This window comes from Fusarium oxysporum, chromosome I, assembly GCF_013085055.1.
Source record: "Fusarium oxysporum Fo47 chromosome I, complete sequence".
NCBI classification, from domain to species: domain Eukaryota; kingdom Fungi; phylum Ascomycota; class Sordariomycetes; order Hypocreales; family Nectriaceae; genus Fusarium; species Fusarium oxysporum.
In genome coordinates, this window is record NC_072840.1 from 1,254,280 (window position 1) to 1,277,090 (window position 22,811).

Consider the following 22,811-nt stretch of genomic DNA (forward strand, 5'->3'; position numbering starts at 1 on the left):
AGAAATTCGAGTTAAGAGTTAGTGAAGTAGACTTGCAGTCAGAGTAGACGTGTTGTCAAGTGCACTTACAGCGTCACTCAACGATAAATCGGCAATTGGGTTTGGATCAAGATAACCTGCGAGGAGCTTGCGAAACCCGGACACGTGTGATGCAGGTGCTGTTCTCAAAAGTGCTAGTATATTAACACCGTTAGGGTTTCTGATATATCTAGGCGCAGTAAGGGTGAGCAAACTGACATGTACGTGAGTGCCAATGGAGTGGAGGTTAGCTTACATCCGTCTAGAGCTACCGGGAACTTTTCAGGCGAATCCTCGCAGAACCGCTAGATTGTAAATCTGGATTAGTTACCTGGGTGTTATGTGATTCTAGAAAGGAATAAGCAACAGAAGAGAGGATTTGTACCTTCTGCTGTACGATCTCATAAAGCTCGACATTGTTCACAATGCGGCCATACGCTCAGCAAGACTGCCCATTTCGTGGATGGATTAAGTTGCGATCTGAGACCCAGGCTTTCAATTCTTGCGTATCTTGCAATCGGGAACTGCCAGCATCATCTGGCACAACATTTGGGAGTGTGAAATCTGCTCCCTAGCAGAATCCTTCATAAGCAAGACCCTGCGTTCCCATCGAGGCGAGCCTGGGTATGGAGTCATAAACACAGGAATCTCATCGATTTCAAGACCTGTGGCATGTAGCACCTCGAGATAAGCCTTATTCTCATCCAGAGGGATGATCATGACTTTGTTTCCAAACCTTTTCCTCCACTCGTCAGACTCGTACCAGTCTCCCCATTAAAGGGTAGCCAGTTGTGACACGGTCGATAGCAGCGGTTTTCACGCGCTCAAGGGTAGCGGCTTTTATAAGTTCGAGATAGACGCCGATCGTGGGTAATTTATATGATTCTCGAGGCGGTTCTGGCTTTGGTAAGCTCTCAACCATGGGTGCCATGTCTCGCTCGTGGCCAAAAGGGCCTCGATCCTGCTAGATCTCACCATATCATTCACCTCACAGCACCAGTAGAGATTACACTATCCATTAGACAGCTATTAAAATAGGTAAATATGAGAAAAAGGAGTACGCCACAAGCTCTTGCCCCCGTGTTCTTAAAGAGCTAAGTCCAAACGTGCAAATTGTGAGTGGCACGTACTCAAGAAGGGAATTGGTTCTGAGGCAAAATGACTATAGATCCAGCACAAACCCAAGAAAGGTTCTGAGACGCCCGATAGTCTCTTTGACTTATTTATCTTTTTGTAAATTCTTAGTGGGCTGTTGCCCAAGAGTGTTGGTAGGTTGTTGTTTCGGAGCTGTATTCTAATGATACAGCGCGACCATGGACTCTTCGAGTCTCGCAATTCGGGCAACGTGGAGTACTGCAGTAAGGGCATGGATCAACAATGACTTTCATACCACCGTGGCCACACTGGCACTGGAATTCAAGTGTTAGCGCATGGTATATAAAGAAATTCTGGCTATCTCTTCCAGACTGCATATTAGGCACTCACACATATCCAGATCCAGACTGCTCTCCTAACGTTTAGTGGGAGACTATTCTTGCCGAGAGGGAATCGAGGAATTAAACTGGCTTGGCTTGTCCAAGCTTGAGTTGGTTTTCTAAGATAGCTGCAAGAAAGCCCAGTGCTGTTGCATAGGGATGCTCTGCATGAGAGAATTACTAAAACTTGTCCTTTTCTCTGCAATAGGTAAACTCCAGAGGAGCTAATCGGAAGTCGCGGCTCTGCATTGCGACTTAAAAGTAGAGAAAGTTGTCGGTGCAGTACTTCGATGAGAACCAGATAAGGCTTTACTCTGAGGTGCCATGAAACTGACATCAGCAAGCAGGCTGGCCTCAACACCCTTTCAACATAGCCATCAACCAGCGATTGGATGGCATTGTAATTCGAGCTTAGCCATAACAACATGGGGATAAGTGCCCGGACAATATAAACGAGAGCCAGAGGGATTGCGATGCGGAAAGGTCTAGTAGAAGGCAACACAAACAACATGATCGACAATCAGACTGAACCAGAATCACGAGAGTAGGTCTAATCCGGTCTGAAGCTTCCCATGCAGGTCTTCGTTAATATAATGCCTTAAAGCTACTCAATTAGAAATCCCTTGGGTTATTTGGCCCTAATACGAAAAGGTGGAGGCGGTGGCAGGACAGGACATTGTCGTAAAGTCTCAAATATCCATTCAGCTAGCAACTACTTATCCAAGGAGGCTTCAACTGAGGTATCGGGGAATCATAGGGATCTCCTGTATCTTGACAGCCATGGCCAGAAGAACCAAGTCAGCCCCAAAATACAAGCAATGTTGAGGACGACTACCAAAGAAAGATATCCAGGTAATGAAGAAGGGTCATCCTTGTCTGGTTTGCTAGCATAAACCTGAGCTATCAGAGATAAGCCTTGCAGTCCCTTTTGTGTTTTAGCTTTCCCACGTCCTTAATGGATTCATATTGACTTACAAATGCAGCGATGGCGATTCTCAATACCGTGCTGTCTTTATTCTGGTCCTTAGCCGGCCGAGCATTGTTGGTCTGGGCCAATAGATACAGTGAGTCAAACCCTCTTTTCAGGTAAGGCATAGCCTGTATAGAAAGATCAAGGAAAAGAAACTTACCTCTGAATCATCTTCCTCACGCCTAATACCATCACGCCTAGCCTCTTCGCGGCGCCTCTCGTCGTCATGTTTGATTGCCTCATAAGCCACCCTGAGGTGTTCCAGATGAACACCAGTACTTCTGAGTTGAGTATGAAGGCTTTTGATAGTGCGCAGCGACCTCACTGCGCTAATATCTCCTTGTAGTCCTTGCCAAAGTATCCCACGGAACGCTTCATCTTGGCCGACTTTAAGATCTTCCAATATAAAGTCATGTAGTTGCAGTGCTAGGCTTGAGTTAGAGTTCATGACGCTAGACAATACCTCGGGAAATCTTCTTCTCCATTCTTGCATCCTTTCAAGTGAATCTTTTGTGATTGCGCCGCGTTTGATCATGCTGTTCTGCCCGTCAGGTTAGCCAAAGAGTGACAGCAACTCACGATTACCAAACCATCTACTCGCCGGAATACCACTTACATAACGATCAAGACTTATCTTGAGATGGTAATGAACGTCCCTATGGTGCTCAATTATCTTTTCCAGTTGAAGCCCTAGAGCTAGAAGGGCATATGCTCGAGGTGACCAAAAGTTTCCCGTGCTTGGTGGTGGAATTTGGATAATAGGATCAACAGGTGGTATCTCGTCATCTAATAGTCCTGGCTCTTCCTCGAAAAATTCGTCATTTAAGCAAATCGCAGTCCAGTAATTATCACTCTGGCCAGTAACCATGAAAGAGAAAACGCCCTCATGAAGGACCAGGTTATCAGAGGAATTCGTGTCTTCCTGGACCTCTTCATCACACGCAGACTCTTCTAAACGAAGAAATTCTAGACTATAGCGCGCTCTGAGATTCTTGTTTGGGCCACATTTCCTATAATCTTGACGTTCTGTTGTGCTGATTGCAAAAAAGGGCAGATTAAATGCAATTATAAAACTTGCAGGAGGCCACCAATCCTATCAAATATGTTCCAGGTCAGAACGCAGTTTACTTGGTAACTTCTGAGACCGTGCGTATTAGATAAATTGAACTTACAGAGTCAATGAGCACTAGGCTTGGAACTGGAGGAGTGGTGAAATAGCCAGCCAGGAGTTTCCGAAAGCCGTCGACTTGTGTTGCAGGCACGCCTCTTATGAGTGCTAGAATGCTAGATCCGTTTGGGTTACTCATGTATCTAAGTTGAATGATCAGTAAATCCCGGTATAAGCGAGGTGCTGTTGGACACTTACACACGACGCGTATATGCAGCAACTTCCTCCGTTACATCTGGATCAAATCGCTAGTTTGTACCGTGGTAAGCATTTTTTTTGATCGACAAAGACCCCTGGATTCCAGTATGTTCGTAGTCTTACTTGTAGAGCTTCTTTCAGTTCAACGTTGTTCAAGATTCTGTTGACTGAAGGGGACACAGCATTCTGGGAGCTTGGACTGCTGTCTGATGCCCATGTTTTTGGTTGCTGCGCATAACTAAGTTGAGAGGTACTTCGATCAACAGAAACGAATTCTCGAAGAGCAAAATCTCCATGTTCGCAAAAGGATTCGGCGTTTGAGACACAGCGCTCCCAGCAAGGCGTTTTTGGATAAGGCAACATGAAGCTGACAATTTCAACAGTTTCAAGTTCGAAATCTCGCATAATATCAAGAAAGGATTTGTAGTCGCCTCTTGGCATTAGCATGATATTGTTTCCAAAACGCTTCTCCCACTCTTTCAATCCATAGAGGTGTTCAACCGTATCCCGTGAACGAAGCACCAGGGCGCCACTCATTTGGTCTGGGGCTGTTAAATCCTCATCCATTTCAACAGAGCGCACAAACGTAGTCATAGACAAATGTGAAGGGACAAGAAGTTGTCTTCAGATGAGCCAGCGGAGAAGGGGTATAAGAATATATTTAAGCAAGTGATCTAGAACACTAAAAACAGAAGTGCCTCTCCAGTTGGGCATTCCATTGGGCTGACCCGAGTTCTTGGTTGCAACCAGCACGCTTGGAACTTCAGCAACGCTTCGCAGGGGACCCAAAAGTTCAAACGTTGTAAGTCAATCTACAGTCGTTAGGCTCCGTGAATAGTGTGGACGATGGATGCATGGGTTCTGAAAAGTACTGTGAAGTACCCGAAGGAGGCAATGCGCGGGTTTTATATCGTTGAGTCGTGCAGCTGGGACAGCGTGGAGTGCCGCATCTGGGACAATTTACAGCGGTAACTTTCATGCCGCCGTGTCCACATTCGCACTTGAGAGCCATCAGTATATACTTTGAGAGTCAGAGAGTGATGTAGTGTTGGAGGCTATTAACGGACCGCACGCGGGACACTCACACAGAACCAAATGTAGATAACTTTCTTTAAAGAAGGTGTCTCATTGATTGGCACAGGTAGTAGTGGGAGGAACGAATCTGTCACGTATCTCGTTAGTATCTCGAGGCTCAATGTGCAGTGTATCAGAGGCGCAGCAGAGTACAGTGGAATCTTGGGCAGACTCGAAAATAAGGCAACCATCGGGCTTCATACTTATTACAGCAGGAACAACACAGTTTTCTGGCTGCGAGAAGTCGTCATAGTGTTCTTCGACCATCGTGAATGTGTCTGCAACGATAGTTGATAAGTGAGCCGTGGCGGATAAGTTCAGAGAGCAGAACTTATATGGCAACGGCTGCGGAATCAGACTATCGGAAACCGGCGGAGGCTCGAAACAATAGCCAACGGCTTGTCTTTTTCTATAGAACGAAGAAAGAAGGAGTGGCAAGCCGTTAACGCTGGATATTGACGAATGGAATTTGCAGGGATGTCAGTTCATAGACTTATACATTAGACACGGGGCACAGCTCAATCATTCCGATTCTCGGTCACAGTTAGCGTCGGATAAGACAGGACAGCACAGATCAACACCTCTATGCATCTAGCTATGATTGAGGTTTCTCCCCTTCTTGTCCATGTGACACTGTCACTTCGGCGGCATCAGATTCGATCTGCCCGACTATCGTAGCATACCTTGTATCAGAAACAATCAAGAGCACAAATGTGCAGTTTGAAGGTAATGTGACTTGGAATCCCTATTATTGACTCTGCCTGATTTGAGTGACTGACGTTCTGTCAAGTTATCTGTCATCATTCAGATGACTACTGGACAGGTATATCTTCGGTCAAAGACATGTTATGGCCTCGGACCTGAATTTGGGATTGTTACACATCAACAGATGGGTATAGCCGGCTCGCAATCGGTAATCGAGATAAGTAATAGGGTATCGCGAATGTGGGAAAGAGATATACATTGTTGGTAGCATACTACCTTGCGGCTCAATCAATCAATTGCCAGTGGTGAAAAGGGGATACGTAACTTCGCTCCATTGGATCCAGAAGATGATCGTAATTTATAAACCTTTTCTCACCGCCTGTATTTAACATGACTTCATATCTGAACTGCAAGTTTACTGGTTCCAGGTGACTGTTGATTGGATTCCCGGTGTGTTACACTGCGTTGACTAACACCTAGACGCCCTATTTATTTTTAGTTGACCGGTCACTTGGTCCTCACTGGAATGAGGATGCCCGACATATCATATCTCAAAAAAGATGGTGATCTTGGTAGCTCGCACCTAATACGGCACTCGGTCGCCTTAGCAAGGCTGAATTTGTGACAGATGCGTAGTGATTTAACGGCTTGAGGCCTGCCATGTGTAACATTAGACTTGGTTATGTCACAGCCTCAGTGATCCTTGCAGGTGCCTGCCTTCAGTTGCCTCAGTACAGAGTCACATGGCCAGCATGCCTCAGACCACCGTTTGTTTATTTTATTGCCATTGACAGCTTCCGACGCCACTTGATCTTCATTTGCCTCAAACTCCAAAATCACCATGTTTGTAATTTCAACGGTTATCATACAGGAGACGTAAATGCAGAAGCTCTTCTTCCTCCTCCTTGAAAAAGTCGCAATATAGTCCTTCTAAGTATAACACCAATACGCCGAACTCTCAAGTACCTAATCAAGGCTAGAAAATCTTTGAGACAATTGAGCTGCTCTCTCGCTCCCTGAATGATGTGTAAAGAACTACTGTAAATATAGCCACTGAAGCTTGTCAGATGTTGAGATATGGCAGCCCACAATGGAATCAAGCAGATTATGAGGCAGAGACCAAAACTACCCCATGTCAAAGCCATGAATCCAGGTGAAGAGAGAGCGCTGGCATTCTCCGGTCTGGCCGCATAGATTTGGGCAATTAGATTCAGGATACCCAGAGCCTATAATCTATTAACAATTCATGTTCCAAAGGAGTCAAATTGGGAACGACTGACGAATCCAGCGAACGTGATCTTGTGGAGGGTCTTTTCCCTGCCAACTTGTTCATCTTGATATTCAAATTTCCTCTATGAGAGTGTCAGTTATGGTCATAGAAGCTTTTAGGTGAAAGCTGGGCTCACCTCGCGTCTTGCCTCAACACAAGTCTGTAGGAACCGCCTGAGTTCACTGTCCACATCACGCAGACTGTCCAGAATGTCTCTGAGCTCGGTTAAGCATTGTATCACGCGTTCCTCCTTATGGACGCTCTGCCATAGTGGATGCTGAGGCAGTCCCTCAGGAGTGATCATAAGATGATGTGACAGGAAATACCCCAACTTTTCAATTAGTCTGGCGTTATAGTGAATCACCCACTCCAGGACTTCAGGGTATCTCTTCCTCCAGTCTTGCATCGGCTGAGATGAACTGTTCTTGGGAGTGCCATACCAAGACGTTGGAGTCTATAGTGGTGGAAAACGTCAGTTCTATCCAGGGATCAGCTGGCGAAAGGGGACAACTCACATGATGGTTAAGGCTGGTTCCAAATTGATGCTGAATGTCTTTATGGTAGTCCGCGATCTTAGTTAGTGATGTCGCCAATGCTGCAAGGGCATAAGCCCGGGGTGACACTGGCTTGTTGTAAACCTTCAGAATGATAGGGTCTTTCTCTGTGTCCATGTCTGGGTCGTCTTCATCTTCTATGGTTAGCCTGGGCTCATCATCTTCCTCAGAGAGGTCGTCGTTGAGGCAAGCAGCTGTCCAATACCGATCAGTTCGGCCAGTAACCACAATCGAACAGACTCCCTCAACCAAGAATAGCTCGTTTTTAGAGGACGAAGAAGAGGACGAAGATTCATTGCCACTGTAACGATGTTTGTCGTGGTCTTCCAAATGTAGAAAAGACAGGTCATGTCGGCGTCGAAGTGGAATCTTCCCATTCCAGAGCATCCGGTTATCCTTTTCGGTTTGTGTGCTCGTTGCAAAGAACGGGAGATTGAAGGAGAACAGGAAACACATTGAACCCCACCAAAACTATGGAGTATTTGTTAATAGAATGCCAGAGTTTGCCTCACTGTATACACTCACAATCTCTCTTGAGCTCATGACAGGCGTGGGCGCGTCCGTGATATAGTTCGCAAGTAGTTCTCTAAATCCTGCTACCTGTGAGGGAGGAGTGGTCTTAAGAAGTGCGAGAATACTGTTCTTGTCAGGTTTGTCGATATAACTAGTACAGAGTCAGTCTTTTGATTTGGTTTCCAAACAAGAATAAAAACTTACATTCTTCGAGGTGGGCCAATTTCTTCATCATCGTTCCTTGAGAACCGCTATTTCAAAACCGTCAGCCTCACTTTCTCACACACTCATTACCATGATCTTATTGGCGAACCTTCTTTTGTAGGACCGCCCAAATATCATTGTCCCCAAGGACTCTTCCAAATGATTTGTGAGGGACCAATGCAGTATCTTCCGAGTCTTGAGGGTACCAGTCTCTATCAGAAACCCATGCGCTAGCTGCTTGCCACTTATGCGGCTGGATCTCATCAGAACCATCAGAGGTAACACCAGGTAATAGAAGCCGTTTTGTGTCACCACAGAAGCCTTTGACCACGCGTGCTTGACGTTCCACAGATCTTGATAAGGGGTAGGATTCGAAAAATGGGTCAACTTCGTCGAAGGACTCGCCCGTTTCATTCTTGAGTGTATCAACCAGCGGCTGCCTCTCGGTGGATGTCACAACCTTGTTCTTTATGCCATAGGTCTTTGTCCAAGAATCCGATTGCGACCACTCTGTTGTCCATTCGATGGTATTCTTTACCCGCTGGACTACTTCACGGATGTGAGGGAAGCTGCCTTGGTTCTGGAGTGTTCCAGGCTGTGGTGTCTCCTCTTGCACAGTTGTAGTTGCCGCTACAGGGCCCCCAAAGAAACCTTTTCCAAACATCTACTTTATTCTGGTTAGCAAATCAGGGATCGGTCACCTCGACAAGCTCTACAAACCCCCTGTCATTGGTTCTTGCGTGACACATGAAACATCCAATTGTCTCACTTCAACAACGGACCTGGGGAACTCAGGGGTTGTCATCACACTCAAGTCAAACAGAATTCACGTACTTAAAGCTCTTTTTCTTTTTTTTTTTTTTTTTTTGGATACGTTGTGTATGAAGAGGTAAAACTTTTGAATGGGTAATATATAATGATAACGCATTCGCTGTCAGGAGCGGGTGTTGTATCTCTGGGTATCGCAGTTTGGACAACGAGGGATTCCGCAGCGAGGACACGGATCGACGCTCACTTTCATCCCTCCATGACCACAGCAGCACTTGAGCTTGTCAGTTGATATAGAGACAGGATGTAGGTTTTCGGAATATTATCGACGTACGCAGAACCAAATCCATACTACTTTCCTCCTCGGGGGCCGCACTCTATATGGTGTTGAGGAGACTAAGACTACATACAATTGCCTTGTCAACCGATCAATGACTCAATCAATCACAGAATACCAAGAAGGGGGCTTAGAGGATAATGAAAAGGCAGCAGAAAAGGCAGATACATACGTTGGGTGTTGCTGGATGGCCTCAGTTCATCTTGGAGCCCGATAACACCAGCCTCTAGGCTTTCGTGCGGTCTTGCATCCTCAAACCGACTCTCTGTGCTTTCGCTTTCAGATGAGGCTTCGGTAGCAGGTAGGTGTCCTCCTTGATCTGTTTGGTGGATAAGTGTCACGATGACAGAAAGTCCGGAGTGCGCGAGTGTCTACCTCGTTGTCTTTCCGGCGTGAAAGTCCAATTGGGTAATATATAAGCTACCCAACTTCGTGATTGGAGGTAACGGTAGTCTGCTGGCATTGGATCGTTTCAGAAAATGGCTAACGTGCAATTGATGAAGAGTTGGGTGGTTCGCCAAAAGCGCAAGACTCATCCTTAAAAGGTGACAGCTCCTGGGAGATTTCTGTCTCAAAACGGCGGTCTCATGAAACTACGGTCACTCAAAACGGCCGATCAGCCTATGAATCGCTTGGACAACCTCAAATTGATTCTCAACGAAGTCTAATAGTAACACAAGGCGATGGTTCGTCACCAAGTCATACAGTATTATCCTTCACGCTGTGTTAGAACGTTCGCTCGATCCGCGGGCTTTGATGCCCAACGTATGCAGACGCCCCCTGTCCTGCAACCCTCTGAATCTTGCCTCGGACCGGTCTGACGAAATGTTAAGGCAAACTGATCTTCTTGGATGCGAGTCCTCCTAGGTTGTCAGAAAATTCAGAGTTACGACAGTGTACCAAAGTAATTGACAATGCCTTCTGATCTAGGTATCATACGAAGCTATTCTATTTTCACAATGGCAGTATGTACATTATGTATGGAGATCCCTGCTTGGACTTCCGATGTTGGTAGCCGAAACACGTGCTGCTAGTTTCCAGGGGGGAAGTCTGGGTTAGAACGTATTATCGGAAACTGTCCTTCAAAGAGAAGGATACTACAGGGTTGCTGTCGGCCAGGTCAATTGCATGCTGCCAGCACGATAGATGCATCAATTAATGGGGGCGTAACCTTCAACTGTCAAACTATCGTTCATGCCAAATCGCCAAGCATTATGGATCAAAGCGCTTGCTTACTTAGCCTTGGCTGGTTATTTCTACTGTCATTATCAAAAACCTTAAAGTCAATAGTGCATAGATAGAACCTCTTTTGATATCTACCGATGCCAATAGGTTACATTATATGATCATACTGTAAGGGAGCAATCCCAAGGGAAAGTTGCATTCTTAGTCAAGTTGTCGCCCAAGCAACTCATCAGATTCCTTCAAGGGGTTCAGTCTGGATAAAGACTCTTCCACACCGTTCTTTGTGTGGTTCACCGATGGATGTGTTGTTGGCTGATGTTAGACAACAGAGCTCCATCATTCAGCTCTACTAGAACGTGCGCTGATTAGAAGATAATGGTTGCCCGATGCGCTTGTTGTAAGCGGTGAGTCCAAGACTGGTGGGCTAGCCTTTAGATAGTATAAGCCCTTTGTGGCAAGGCAAGGCTTTTCGTCGGTGAGCAAGGAAGAGGAAGATTCTTAGAAGGCGAATTAAGTTTCAGAATTTTGTTGAGGTCTGAGAGCAGATCTGAACAATCTTATAAGGTCACTTAGATCAGTCATAATTAATATTAAGCCTCATCTGACATATCATATATAAGATACCGCCCCTAAGGCGATGTCTCAGGGCTAGTTCGGGTGTCCCAGATTGCCCATAGAATTCATAACAGCCCCCCAATCTAGATAACCGTCGAACCATATCGAAGGGTCAACCCCCTGGAGCATCTCCGAAGCCCACGGCATGTCAGGGTTCCAATCCGGCATGGTGAACGCATCAGGCTGCATATCCTGGCCCATGGCCGCTACAGGGCCAGCGGCTCCGATCTCGCTCGTGCTACTATCTATCATGGCCGTGTCTCGGACTTCATCGTGTATCTTTAGGGCTTCTGTACCAGCCGCTACAATTTCTGCCCATCTCTCAAGCTTTGCCCTCGTGATTTTAACCTTGATGGCACTCATACTCCACAAGTTGTGATCCGAAGCATCAGGCTCTGTTGATGCCATCTGGAATGATGCGTTGGCTTCTTCAAACCGCGCACATATCGCCGATAGTATCCCTGTGACGTCGAGGGAGAGTCCTGGTTGGGTCTGGATCTGTGACCGAAGAGCAGCCACAGCAGCTGGTAGCCTCGGGTCTGTACCCTCCCGGAGTGAGATCGGGCTGGTTTCATGAGAATCTCTTCCCGTCGTCACTGACGGTGTTGCAACTGATGGGCTGACACTCGCCGAGTATGCGGAGTCTGCTTTGTAAATCTCATCATGGGGGTCTCGCGCGCTTGTGTCCTGTGGCATTGGTGTAGTGGCCTTTGTCAAAGGAATCGGCGCAGTATACTTGGCCCAGCGACCAAGCATTGTCATCCCGTAGACAAGTTGTGCAACTACCGGTGTTGTCTGGTTGTAGAATTCGGGAATCGGAACCATGAGCCAATCGTCAAAGAACTTCTTCAGTGCGTTTCTTGACTGGTAAAAGATGTCCAGAGCTGAAGCAGCCCCTAATGTTGGAGATGTTAATGACTCTGACATGGAGATAATTTTAGGGGCGTCTAGTATAGGAGGTTCATATAAACGGAGCATGGCCGTATTTAGAAACATATTTATCACTCCTGCAAAAGTCAACATCAGTAAATCAGAAACATTAACCCCACCAGTAGTAGAACTCACTGTCGTTTGTAAGCTCGGGAGGTAACCCATTCCTGATCCTGTCAAGTTCGTTATGGAACGCAGAAACGTAGGCTGATAATGGTGCTGCTGGGAGGCCAACAATCTCTTCCGTAGGGTCATCAGGAGCATTAAGTTGTGCGATCCTCTCCGTCAAGTGCTGAACGCGAACAAGCGTTACAAGGCGCATGTCCGTGTCGTACTCCCTTTCCTGCTCAAGAACAGCCAGACATTGTTGGATGTATTTGGTGTACCGCATGGGTTCTATCCGTAGGAACCCGAGAGACATCCTATCAACAATTAGTCCCCAAAATCGGCTGCTGATAATAATACAACCCACGATGAAGATAAGTACCATACTCCCAATAAGGCTCTCCTCTCCTCGTTAGTTCTCGCTGCCGGCTGGAACGGTGTCACAACCATCAAGCTGGTCCGCTCCAGAACCGTCGGACTGCGGTGTAAGCCCAACTCACCCACGAGAGTAGAGGCCAAGGCGATCAAGTTGTTTAGCTGTGCGTGCATGAAGCAGTGATACTTGTACCACGCAATTATGACAATGATTCCAAGTAATAAGTCCAGAGATCGCTCAGAACGGATGAGCATGTGGTCTGCTATGTACTTCATCAGATGATACATCTGAGCCCTCATCGACCTTAGACTGCGATACGACGTGACCATGCGAATGGCTGACATAAGGAAAGGCCGCGTCGCCTTGAGTTTTGCAGCTGTAACGCCATCGGGGATCACGACAAACGGGTGAAGGGCTTGTAACTCTTTTCGATAAAGCTTCAAGAGTTCTTCATCTGAGGCCGGAGGGGGCGGAGCCACTCCACTGGTCTGTCTGCATATACATTGTGGAGGAGCATATGAGTTGTAAGTATCAGGTATTGACCACTCTGTTGTCTCAGGAGTGAGAGAAGAATCTCTCTCTTTCGTTGAAGGCTTCCGTTGATCAGCAGTGGTAGGGTCAACCTCAGTTGGGATGCAGGTCGTATCTGTTGCAAGATCGGCATTGGTGAGGCCACCTGCTTTGAGAAGATTGACTAGTCCATTTAGTCTTTCTTCTATTTGAGCAGTTCGTCTAAATCATGTCAGTGACTGGCAATATGTGGATGCGGTGTGTTGTTAGGGTTGTATGATAGGTTAACTTACGATGGTTTGACAGTTCTCTTTTTCCGGGGTCGATGAACCTGCTCCGTACAATTCTTGACTAATCGTTCACATCTGCAAAGCATGTGTCAGTCCCATTTTCACTTTTCAACCGCGGTCCCGGGATTAATTATGGAGAGGCTCCGTAATGGCGGCCGAAGATCCGGCCATAGGCCTCCGGAAATCTCGGGACTTTCGGAGCCGCATCCCACGTGGCTCAACATGTCCAAGAAACCGTTGAAATGTGAAAAAGGGGTTAAAAATAAGCTTACCTATCGCACTTTGATCCAGGCGTATTATTTGACCGTATACACTTGGCTTTCGCGGTAGAGCACTGCGCACAAGCAGCACCCCATTTAGCCGTTGCGGGCTTGGGCCTGTCTGCATTGGAATGGGATATCATAACCGTGATCTGCCGTGCATAAAGAGCTTGCAGGAGAAGAATGGAAGGCGGTGTATGCTGACAAGTCCGGCGGACTTTTGACGAAAAGCAGAAAAACCCGGTTCTTTAAGTCGTGTAGTATTAGTTAGTATTTATCAGTAGGTTAATAAGGGAAGATGTCGAAACCGGGATGGGGCCTTGGAAAGTCCGGTTGGTTTAGGGTGGGTCCAGGGGTTTCAGCTCCAAGAGCCTCATAAGGCCATGTCGGTCGGAATTGGTGAGTGAATGCCGGTTAAAGCTTAGAAATACATTGATAAGAATCACAAAAGCACTTAATCGAGTCGCTGGATCAGTGGAGGTGTTATATCGACGCGTTTTTCTTATCAAGTATCAACCATTAAGCTGGTGATTTTGCATGATATCATCAGAGCTCGATTCGAAATCCGCTATTCATACTTGTCAACTCCACCAACAGAAGCATGTGCTGGAACTCAATTTTCATGAGCTTGTCTGAGCTGCTCATGCCAGTGGGTCATGACACAGCCAAGATATCTACATATAAGCTCCATTAACGGGTTCCTATGAAACTACTCATCTCTATGAAAAACATCCATCACTGAGAGCAACGATCGCCCAAAACGCAAACGTCCAACTCGCGCGAGACGAAGTGAACGTTTAAAGATAACATTGTCACATCATATGGGCCTACAAGAAACAGTATTGAAAGACCAGGAGCCCTGCTCAACACGCGTCATGGCATGTTCAAGCTGAAAAGAGCCATCATGTGAAAGAGGGTCGGCATTAACTCATCACGACATGTGAAAAGGCACTCTCATAAGTCGAATAGTTGCATGCTCTTGTACTCAATGAACTGGTCGCAAAAATCGAAACGCATTCTAACAAAAGAAGCCCCTTATCGAGGCACCTGATACAAGCTCCTAGCCTTTGTACGCCCGTATGTCAAATACACCATATGATGATACATGCCGCCCTGGAGTCGTTATGTTGTGAAAACTCCCCGAGTCGGCTTACACAACTCCAGCAGCCCGACAGTTCCCATAATTCTCCCCATCTCCCCCATTCTAACTTTACTTGGACCTCGACACACCAGCGCCAATCACTCCAGGGAGCTTCTCCTCACCAACGCTGAAGAGCATGCCAATGGCCATGTACAGAATGGTAAGGAGGGCAATGGTGAAGCCAGCGAAGAGCCAGAATTGGACACTGATGTCCTGCTTCTGGCACATGTTACCACCCCAGTGAGTGACACTGCCACTCTCGGACTTGGTAACTTGGCAGTGGCAGGCGAAGCAAGAGTCCTTGCTTTGGCCGTATTTATTCAGGCACTTTCCATGGCCTGTGCAGTTGCCAGTAGCTTCCATACAGCTATCCTCCGAGGTGAAGCATACAGCTTTAATGGGGTTCGAAGGCTTCGCGGGTGTGGTAGAGGTTTCGGCCGGTGACTCGGCTGTCTCTTCAATAGACGAGATAACGGTCTCAGCCTGTCGACGTCGAAGCTCTTGATCCTTGTCGGGCTTGTCCTCAGAGTCGACGTCGACGGGTAGGAAAACCAGGATGGTCTGTAGTTCGCCCGACTCGGCGAGCTTCTGAAGCTTGGGGAGCTCGTTTAGTAGGGTAGTGGGATGGTCACCATCCTTATCGCGTCGTTAGAAAATAACTCGGTGTAATAGAAATGATAGGATTTAGTTACCTGGGACCTGCTGTATGACGCATAAGCAGATTGACCATTGAAACACTTCTCGTCCAAGGCAGCAATCTGGCTCAGGGGACACTCGGGCATCTTGGCGAGGACATTTGCGAAAACCTCGGGATGCTCGCCATTCTCCTTGCTAATATCCGTGGTAAAGTCGGGCTGTGTGTTAAAGAGCCAGCCAAAGAATGATTCGTATTCAAAGGAGGGCATTCCGTCAATGGTAATAGCGAGCTGGCGCGGCGTCGCGGTCTTCTCATCGGAAAGCAATGGCGCAGGGACCTTTCCATATTTGTTCATTAAAGAGACGACACGCCCTTCATCGTCGGATGCTGTGAGATCGCGAAATGAAAAGTCCTGTCCCTCGGGGGCGAGGCGCTGGTAGAGGATGAGACGGGCTTCGCTGGGGGTGATACTCGTGGTAGGCTCGATGTGATGGGATCCTCGGAGGATATAAACTTTGGTACCGTCAGCGGGGGGCTGTTGAGATGCAGCAGCAATGCCTGCAAAGGCTGCACTGAGCCCAATGTTGAGCTTCATTTTTGATGCGGATTGATGAAGCTTGGTTGTCTTGAGGCTGGAGGCCAGGCTGAGATAGCTTAACGTCGCAAGCTTGATACAGGCAACGCGAATCCGGGATGATGCACGTGTTGGGTTGCGGCCGGGTCTCGAGTTGTTCCGTCATACAGTGCGTCAGCCCCCCAATTAGAGCGTTACAGTGGCGATTGAAACAGTGTTTAGGGCATTTGACACAGTCTCGCCAATTACACTATCAAGCTAATCGTAACCGCGGGACAGCAGCTTATCGTTGTAATTATTGTTGTCGACATTGCCACGATGCATGCCATTCCTTGAATCACTAATCTAGTAGCGAGACTAATCGCATCTTCTTTTCTTATAACTTTAACACTTTTCATTCGGTGCCCTCGCCCGCGGCAGCGGCAGAGGAGGCGATATGTTAGCTCGGCAAGCTGTTCTGCGACAAGCAGCTCTCCCCACGACGAGGTTCCAAACCCAACGAACAGTCGCCAGCCAGATCCGACCTCTTAACAGGCGTATATCTTTCTTGCCGTGGCGTCAAAGGCAATCGGAACCTATACCAGTCTACTTCTCCAAACCCGATCCTTCAACGAACGCCAACAGGGTGAACCCAGTCTACCACGGAAGCGCAAACCAGGTGGGGGGCGAGGAAGTCAAGAGAGCACTGAGAAGGGCAAAATGGACCATCTTCCGATATCGACTACGGTATGTCTGGCAGAAGAAGCTGTCATGGTTGAGCGAAGCGCGATGCTAACACTCCCCGAAGCCGTGCGATCTTCACAACTATTGTGCTCTACGCTTGTTGGCAAATCTTCATCGCCGTTGTATTCGATCCCATATTCGACTGGGCTGACGCAGAATGGGAGGCGCTGTCTGAGAAAGAGAAAAAGGAAGCCGAGGCCCTCCACGACCCTGACGAACCGTTGATATTTCTCCCTTTCCCCTTCACAACCAAAGAAGTTAAGCAACCACCATATCGAGGTTCAGATCCAGAGTGGCAAACTTTCGTCAAAGTCAGCCAGGACAAGAAGCTTCTTCAGGAGATCAAGAGTGAGCGAGGCCCTTCCGGGGAAGATTCACATTCTAACGCATGCATAGATGGTCTGGCAAACGAGATCAAGCGTGGCGTTGAACGGAACCCTGCCTTCAATAAGCTTCTTGGTGGAGAAATAGCTGTGAGGAAGTACTGGCTTGACATAATCTTCCCGCCTGCTCCTCCACCGATACACTATGTCTCTGGGTGAGTTTTCAACCTACACATGATATTCGTCTTGCTAATTCAATGAAGAATCATGATCGATGAGGAGGGCATTTTCTGGGGTGATCGACCCATCGACTCCGTTGCTGCTAGCTTTCTTGCCAAAGCACTTTACCCCAAAGCTCTTGCTATGGGTTGCTGGACCTTTGTCAGTTTCCTAACGAAACAAATAGCGCTGGATATCTCAAAAGCGATCGGTTTAAGTGAACCTGATCCCCCAGAATCTGGCTGGCACCAAGTGCCAGTGGGAAACCTCCCTGGCATAATTCCTCCTCCGGCTGCCACCAGAGCAGCAGTCCAGCACGACCCCAAGGCACATACCGCACATCTTCCCCCAGTCTTCAACGAGATCATCAGCGCTGCATTCGGTCCAGACGCGAAACTCGATCCTCGTCTTCAAGCTGCTAGCATGGCTGGTGCTCTCGCCTTTCTGCGACATTGGAAGCCTACCAAGAGTCTGCCCAGCAGGGGATGTATCAGAGTTGACGGTATAGTCGAACTCAAGGGAAAGACAGCGGTCATGGCAGTTCTCGTTGCGGGCTACTACGATCCCAAGACACGTCAGTACGTAGCTGTCCAGACTATGCTCAAGCACTTGATGCAACTGAGACAACGGCCTGCGCCTGGCTAGACTTGTATTATAAGACAAAATAAATTTTGATAGTTACGCAGGACTTAGCATGACGGGGCGCATGGAGCAGGTTTGGCTTGAGATACCAAAGGAGATTTAGAATATCAGTGTTTGATATTACTTTGTTCTACCCTATCCACCTAACCAGTGCTGTGAAATGACGCAGCATAAACGTTTGGATGCTCCCTATGAGCCTATTCCTGAGGCCAGTTCCACAAAGAAAAGAAGAAGAAAAAAACGCATCCGTATACCCGCCCAACACCAGTACCATCCCATGCCTTCCCATATCCTGCTCATAAAAGGCATCGTTGGATATTGTTCGCACTCGCAAACACTTCCTTCATCCTATTCAGAGAACTAGCTACCAACACTAGATTTAGTAAACGGTCTTGTAATCGTCCATTCAGATGCCTGCTTTCTCCCATGCCCTGACATGACGTTGGTAGTGTTAATTCCTCAGGACATTGATCGAGATGGTGAAGACTTCTAATTCAACCTCTGGACCGCCCGGAACACGCTCATCTCGCGGAATGGCAGCGATGAGATGTGACTCGAGTACGTTGAGCCCTGGATGTAGCATTGCCTCGAAGGCGCGCTCGTGAGGTAGCTGGCCTGGGGCTTGGTGATGAATGGGCTTAAGCGGTTGCTTGTTAACCAGTGTCCAGAGGCTGTATTGTCTAGTCTGTAAATGGCTGGGTATTGCGGTGACGGCAAGAATACGGGTGAGATGAGGAGGTAGGTTAAGAGTGGCAGCCTGTTCCATCTCCTTGGGGTTGGGTCTGATGGTTGCCAGTACAGGACTGTGTGATTGAAGAGTGGGGTGAACCTGAATCTTCATACTCTCAATGAGAGCATCGTCGATACCTGTATTTGTTAGTGTTTGGCGCTTGTAAATGTGTTTGGGTGAATTACCTTTACCAGGGCGACGAGGATGCTTCTGGTCCATATACCCATTAACAAGCGGATTGTTGATTGGTTGCGGTGGTGCCACAGGCACAGGAGCAGGGACAGCGACGGGAGCAGCCGCAGGAGTCGCGGGAGTCGCTTGATTAGGTGCAGCGCTAGGCGGTTGTGATGTAACTGCTGGCGATGCCCTTGAGGCCTCCTCTGCCTTGAGAGCACTCTGTACCGAAGGACTAGGAGATGGCACAGCAGATAACGAGGTGCTTCTAGCCTTTTCCAGTTGGGGATTGACAGCTTGAGCAGGCGTTGAAGTACGTGCCGTACCGTTCACAGTTTGGCCATTTGTTATCGCCTCCTTCGATTGAGCTGGCGCTGGCGAATCAGCAGAATCTCGTTGACCTCCAACATGGATTGTGATCTTCTTGGGTCCGGGTGTAGGCGTCTCACTGGATCCGCCAACCTTTAACTTGATCTTTGGTTGAGAAGGTTCAGTTACAACAGCTTGTGCTTGTTTTAACTGATCATAAAAGAATTTCTGCAACGCGGTTAGAAATGTTGACAAACGCAAGCAAAATGGTACTGACCTCGAGATCCTGCGCAACCAAGTAGATTTCACTGCCTTCTTCATTGTAAAAGTACGCGTTGGTCCACAATAGCTTCGCCTTCTCCTCAAAAGCGGCCCATGACTTGAAATCGCTAACTCCAGTTGAACCACCACGACCGTGGAAACCCTTGACCGCCTTCTGCAGTTTTCGGATCGACATGGGGTCACTGATAACCTTGAAATACTCTTTGAGAGACCGAGGCGGTAGGTTAATGAAAGCTTCGAAGTAAGGGCCATCGTATCCAGGGTCTTCACGTCGGATAAGCTCCTCGATGAGCTTTTCCTGGGCTTGCTGAAATGACAATCCTTTGTAGGGTACATCTTCATAGACGTGGTCTGGCTTTGCGGCGGGCGCTGCTGGCTTTGGGGTCTCTTTGCCTCGAGTGGACGCCCTTCGACCAGGTGTACGACCAGGTGTTCTCCGCTTGAGTGTAATGGTTCGTCTACGAGAGCTTGGCGCCTCTTCTTCTTCCTCTTCATCTTCCTCTTCATCCTCGTCTTCTTTTTCTTCCTCGGGCTCGTCGTCATCTTCGTTCTCGTCATCGTTCATTTCTTCGTCCTCGTTGTCTTCATTGGCCTCCTCGCCATCATCATCCGGGAACGGGGTCGGCACAGCCTGATAACCTCTAACATGATATGCCGGATTTTTCTTGGTCATGTAATTGCTGACAGCCTTTCTCAATCGTTCCGCGTCTTCGAATATCTCGGTTGATCGAGGGTAGAACTCCTTCGCGTTGCTGATCATGCGCTTAAAGTAGCCCTCAAGCTCGGACAAGTTCTCAAATTCGCCATCGTTCAGTTTCTGCTCGATCATGGATAATGAAATGGGCATGCGTGTTTGTTCGTAATAGTCTGCATTTTCCTCGCGGGGTGGAAGTTCTTCGAAATTGGTTGCGACAAGACGCCCACTATAAGATGAGTCAGTACGGTAATGATAATTGGAAATCGTGTGGGAATTACGCTTTGTCGGCGGTTTTTCGAATATGCTCTAGGAATGACAGGCCATATGTAGTTGTTGATTCTCGAGATTCGCCTTTGGAAAGATCGAAATCGCCCTGGAACGCAATGTCAGTCAATAAATCGAAGGGGTGATAGTTGAGTGAGAGGTTGTCAAAGTATGCTATGGGGGATCTGCGCGAACTGAAAGGACTCAGAATCGCGAGAAGCGACAAGTCAGACTTACAGTAAGTCTGCGACGCTTAGAGCCTCTGTCGTCGTTGTCGACCGTGGCAGCACCATTGGCTTTGCGTTTGCTGTCCATTGTGACTATAATCGATAGGGTCGCCTAATCGAGCGCATCAAAGATAATTACGGTATATTTTCCTTGAGGATTTCGTTGGGACGCAATTGAGGATCGCAAACCTGGAGATCGAGGTCGTTTGCGACGGCGCTTGTGTGGATTTTGACGCGTGCGATCCAGTGGTCGCGTCAAGCAAGATACTAAGTGCAGGGTTGGACCTCAAAAAACAGGGCAGAAATTAGAGGATGCACCGTATAAAATGCACCGTTTGAATGTTTTGCAGGCTCCCGTTTTGCTTTAGGCTATCGCGGGTCTATGCAGGCCCTACAAATGCTCCGATGCTGGCGATTTTGATGTGGTGGTAAATGGGGCTGGCTTCCTTGGAGCTGAGGGCGAGGTTTGGAGGCACATTCAATGGATTCAATGCCAGTGGTGGAGGTACGGTATCCACTTCGACCTACCGGGAGCTATTATGTGTGCCTGAAAACGGTTAAGGCAACAAGGCAGACAATGATAGTAGATTCAACAATATTGAATGTCAACGGACAATAAGGGCTATTACTCGGCACAATTCATGCATATTATAATTGATAGCGACGACTCTGTGGTGCTATTGTCCTCACAAGCTTCAGGTCTCATGCATCGAACTTGAAAGGCACCCATGATACGAATTAAAGGAGATCGCCTACGCTATGATCGCTTCATATGTATCATGAAACCTGTACTTTGAACAATATGAACAGTTGAGTCCAAATCGATCTGATGATTCTCGGTAGTAGGTAGGGAATAGGTGAATGCACTTGTCTCCGGGGAGACTATAGAGATTTCAATTCCAAGCTTTTAAACACCCAACTCATAGCCAAGGAAAAGTAAATAATTGCCATGATGAACACAAAGTTGCTATGAGGGGCAGCTTTAGAGGCTAGGAGCCCAGTCAAATGGGGCGCTGTTAAGCTCAAAGCTCCCATTATTCAACCCCACATTGACCTCATTATCAAGATTCAGATCTCATCCCAGGGACTGTAACCTTTACAACTTCACTTCACCAACACGAGGAATTAAAGCAGCCAGACAGGATGGCTGATACACCAAGCGAACCACCTCCTGACTATGAAAAGTCCACCGCCACTCAGGGCACCCCTCAGCGGCCCTTACGGAAAGGTCCTATACCGCTAGAACTCCCAATTCTTAAGCACCTCAACGGCAAGAGAGTGATTCTTGCATCTGCCTCACCACGAAGAAAGGCATTGCTACAACAGGTGAGCCAAAGACATGCGAGTTAACACCAATGGCAATTTTCTCACAATACATAGTTTGGCCTCACAAACCTTGAGATTCTCCCATCCACCAAACCCGAGAATCTCGACAAAGCTGCACTAGGTCCTTACGAGTATGTAGCTGCAACTGCTCACCAGAAGTGTATGGACGTTTATACTACCGCACTTGAAGTTCATCTGAAATCTATACCGGATCCTGATCTCGTCATCGCTGCGGACACTGTTATCGTTACCAAGGATGGTCGAATTCTGGAGAAGCCTCGAAGTGAAGCTGATCACATTCGCATGCTCAAGCATCTGCGAGACCAGAGAATGCACAAGGTCTTGACGTCGATTGTAGTTATCGCCCCAAGAGAAGACGCGAGACATCCGGGCTATGTCATCGACACCTACACAGAAGAGACCAAGGTGTACTTCTTGAGTGAATCTGAGGGCCTTCCTGATGATGTGATTGAGGCGTATGTCAAGACTCGTGAAGGTGCGGATAAGGCTGGTGGCTACGCTGTTCAGGGTGTGGGCGGCATGTTGCTTGTTGAGAAGATCGACGGAAGTGTCGACAATGTCGTTGGACTTCCAGTAAGAAAATGCATGGCTATGGCGGAGAAGGTCATATTCAGACAGGAAGAGGAGGACTTTGAAGGTGAAGGCGAGGAAGAGGACTAGGTGCTGAGTAAGAATAGAGGATACCAGGAAAATAGAATGGATACTCATGCAATTTAACGAGCTACACAAATGTGGCTTGACCAGTCCCTATTTTCTCAGTCGTTTTATTTCTATATGGCTTCTTCTAAGCTACTGTATTCGGGTTTCCAGAAGTGTTCTTTGAAGCTGATAGGTGCAAAATGGACCTATCTCGTCATCGCGCACCTAATAAAGTCTCAGCACCAGAGGACATATGATACCCGCTCCTTATGACCTAGCTGAGCTAACAGACAGATTTCATTGACAAGCCCAGGCTGCCTTCACGGTATATAACAACTCAGGTTGGGTACTATGAAGA

The 22,811-nt window shown here is 47.6% G+C and overlaps 6 protein-coding genes across 6 annotated transcripts; 2 read left to right on the forward strand and 4 right to left on the reverse strand.

Annotated features, from left to right (window-relative positions):
• Positions 1–2,244: 2,244 nt before the first annotated feature.
• On the reverse strand, positions 2,245–4,396 carry FOBCDRAFT_194466 (uncharacterized protein; the record flags this gene model as incomplete). The annotated part of the gene is made up of 7 exons (XM_059608794.1): positions 2,245–2,388; positions 2,469–2,540; positions 2,624–3,004; positions 3,080–3,556; positions 3,636–3,774; positions 3,830–3,879; positions 3,953–4,396. The coding sequence occupies 7 exons, from the start codon at positions 4,394–4,396 to the stop codon at positions 2,245–2,247; spliced, it is 1,707 nt and encodes a 568-aa protein (XP_059466553.1).
• Positions 4,397–6,301: 1,905 nt separating this feature from the next.
• Positions 6,302–8,813, reverse strand: FOBCDRAFT_255104 (uncharacterized protein; the record flags this gene model as incomplete). The annotated part of the gene is made up of 9 exons (XM_059611160.1): positions 6,302–6,512; positions 6,575–6,643; positions 6,698–6,834; positions 6,889–6,960; positions 7,015–7,332; positions 7,394–7,903; positions 7,958–8,096; positions 8,150–8,196; positions 8,259–8,813. 9 exons carry the CDS (start codon positions 8,811–8,813, stop codon positions 6,302–6,304), a joined length of 2,058 nt encoding a protein of 685 aa, XP_059466554.1.
• A 2,124-nt stretch (positions 8,814–10,937) lies between these two features.
• FOBCDRAFT_255105 (uncharacterized protein) lies at positions 10,938–16,012 on the reverse strand. The gene is made up of 8 exons (XM_054702685.2): positions 15,359–16,012; positions 14,756–15,302; positions 14,104–14,131; positions 13,538–13,771; positions 13,269–13,340; positions 12,457–13,197; positions 12,120–12,406; positions 10,938–12,061 (listed from the first exon to the last, which is right to left on the reverse strand). The coding sequence occupies exons 1-8, from the start codon at positions 15,896–15,898 to the stop codon at positions 11,088–11,090; spliced, it is 3,423 nt and encodes a 1,140-aa protein (XP_054558660.2). The 5' UTR covers positions 15,899–16,012; the 3' UTR covers positions 10,938–11,087.
• Positions 16,013–16,155: 143 nt separating this feature from the next.
• On the forward strand, positions 16,156–17,895 carry FOBCDRAFT_210354 (uncharacterized protein). The gene is made up of 3 exons (XM_031180870.3): positions 16,156–16,603; positions 16,665–17,138; positions 17,187–17,895. Exons 1-3 carry the CDS (start codon positions 16,314–16,316, stop codon positions 17,785–17,787), a joined length of 1,365 nt encoding a protein of 454 aa, XP_031041638.2. The 5' UTR covers positions 16,156–16,313; the 3' UTR covers positions 17,788–17,895.
• Positions 17,896–20,926, reverse strand: FOBCDRAFT_210357 (Bromodomain-containing protein). The gene is made up of 5 exons (XM_031180872.3): positions 20,478–20,926; positions 20,255–20,349; positions 19,275–20,202; positions 18,700–19,225; positions 17,896–18,651 (listed from the first exon to the last, which is right to left on the reverse strand). Exons 1-5 carry the CDS (start codon positions 20,553–20,555, stop codon positions 18,236–18,238), a joined length of 2,043 nt encoding a protein of 680 aa, XP_031041640.2. The 5' UTR covers positions 20,556–20,926; the 3' UTR covers positions 17,896–18,235.
• Positions 20,927–21,514: 588 nt separating this feature from the next.
• On the forward strand, positions 21,515–22,593 carry FOBCDRAFT_151188 (Maf-like protein-domain-containing protein). The gene is made up of 2 exons (XM_031180874.3): positions 21,515–21,793; positions 21,848–22,593. The coding sequence occupies exons 1-2, from the start codon at positions 21,611–21,613 to the stop codon at positions 22,472–22,474; spliced, it is 810 nt and encodes a 269-aa protein (XP_031041642.1). The 5' UTR covers positions 21,515–21,610; the 3' UTR covers positions 22,475–22,593.
• The last annotated feature ends 218 nt before the right edge of the window (positions 22,594–22,811 follow it).

Excerpts from the sequence above, each read along its gene's own strand:
- FOBCDRAFT_255105 (XM_054702685.2), bottom strand. The coding sequence starts at position 15,898 with ATGAAGCTCAACATTGGGCTCAGTGCAGCCTTTGCAGGCATTGCTGCT. Across the intron at positions 13,341-13,537 it reads CCTGGATCAAAGTGCGATAG|ATGTGAACGATTAGTCAAGA; the intron begins GTAAGCTTATTT and ends CATGCTTTGCAG. Across the intron at positions 12,062-12,119 it reads TCCCGAGCTTACAAACGACA|GAGTGATAAATATGTTTCTA; the intron begins GTGAGTTCTACT and ends TGACTTTTGCAG.
- FOBCDRAFT_210354 (XM_031180870.3), top strand. The coding sequence starts at position 16,314 with ATGTTAGCTCGGCAAGCTGTTCTGCGACAAGCAGCTCTCCCCACGACG. Across the intron at positions 16,604-16,664 it reads ATCTTCCGATATCGACTACG|CCGTGCGATCTTCACAACTA; the intron begins GTATGTCTGGCA and ends CACTCCCCGAAG. Across the intron at positions 17,139-17,186 it reads CCGATACACTATGTCTCTGG|AATCATGATCGATGAGGAGG; the intron begins GTGAGTTTTCAA and ends AATTCAATGAAG.
- FOBCDRAFT_210357 (XM_031180872.3), bottom strand. The coding sequence starts at position 20,555 with ATGGACAGCAAACGCAAAGCCAATGGTGCTGCCACGGTCGACAACGAC. Across the intron at positions 20,350-20,477 it reads CTAAGCGTCGCAGACTTACT|GGCGATTTCGATCTTTCCAA; the intron begins GTAAGTCTGACT and ends ATTGCGTTCCAG. Across the intron at positions 19,226-19,274 it reads TGGTTGCGCAGGATCTCGAG|AAATTCTTTTATGATCAGTT; the intron begins GTCAGTACCATT and ends ACCGCGTTGCAG.
- FOBCDRAFT_151188 (XM_031180874.3), top strand. The coding sequence starts at position 21,611 with ATGGCTGATACACCAAGCGAACCACCTCCTGACTATGAAAAGTCCACC. Across the intron at positions 21,794-21,847 it reads GAAAGGCATTGCTACAACAG|TTTGGCCTCACAAACCTTGA; the intron begins GTGAGCCAAAGA and ends CACAATACATAG.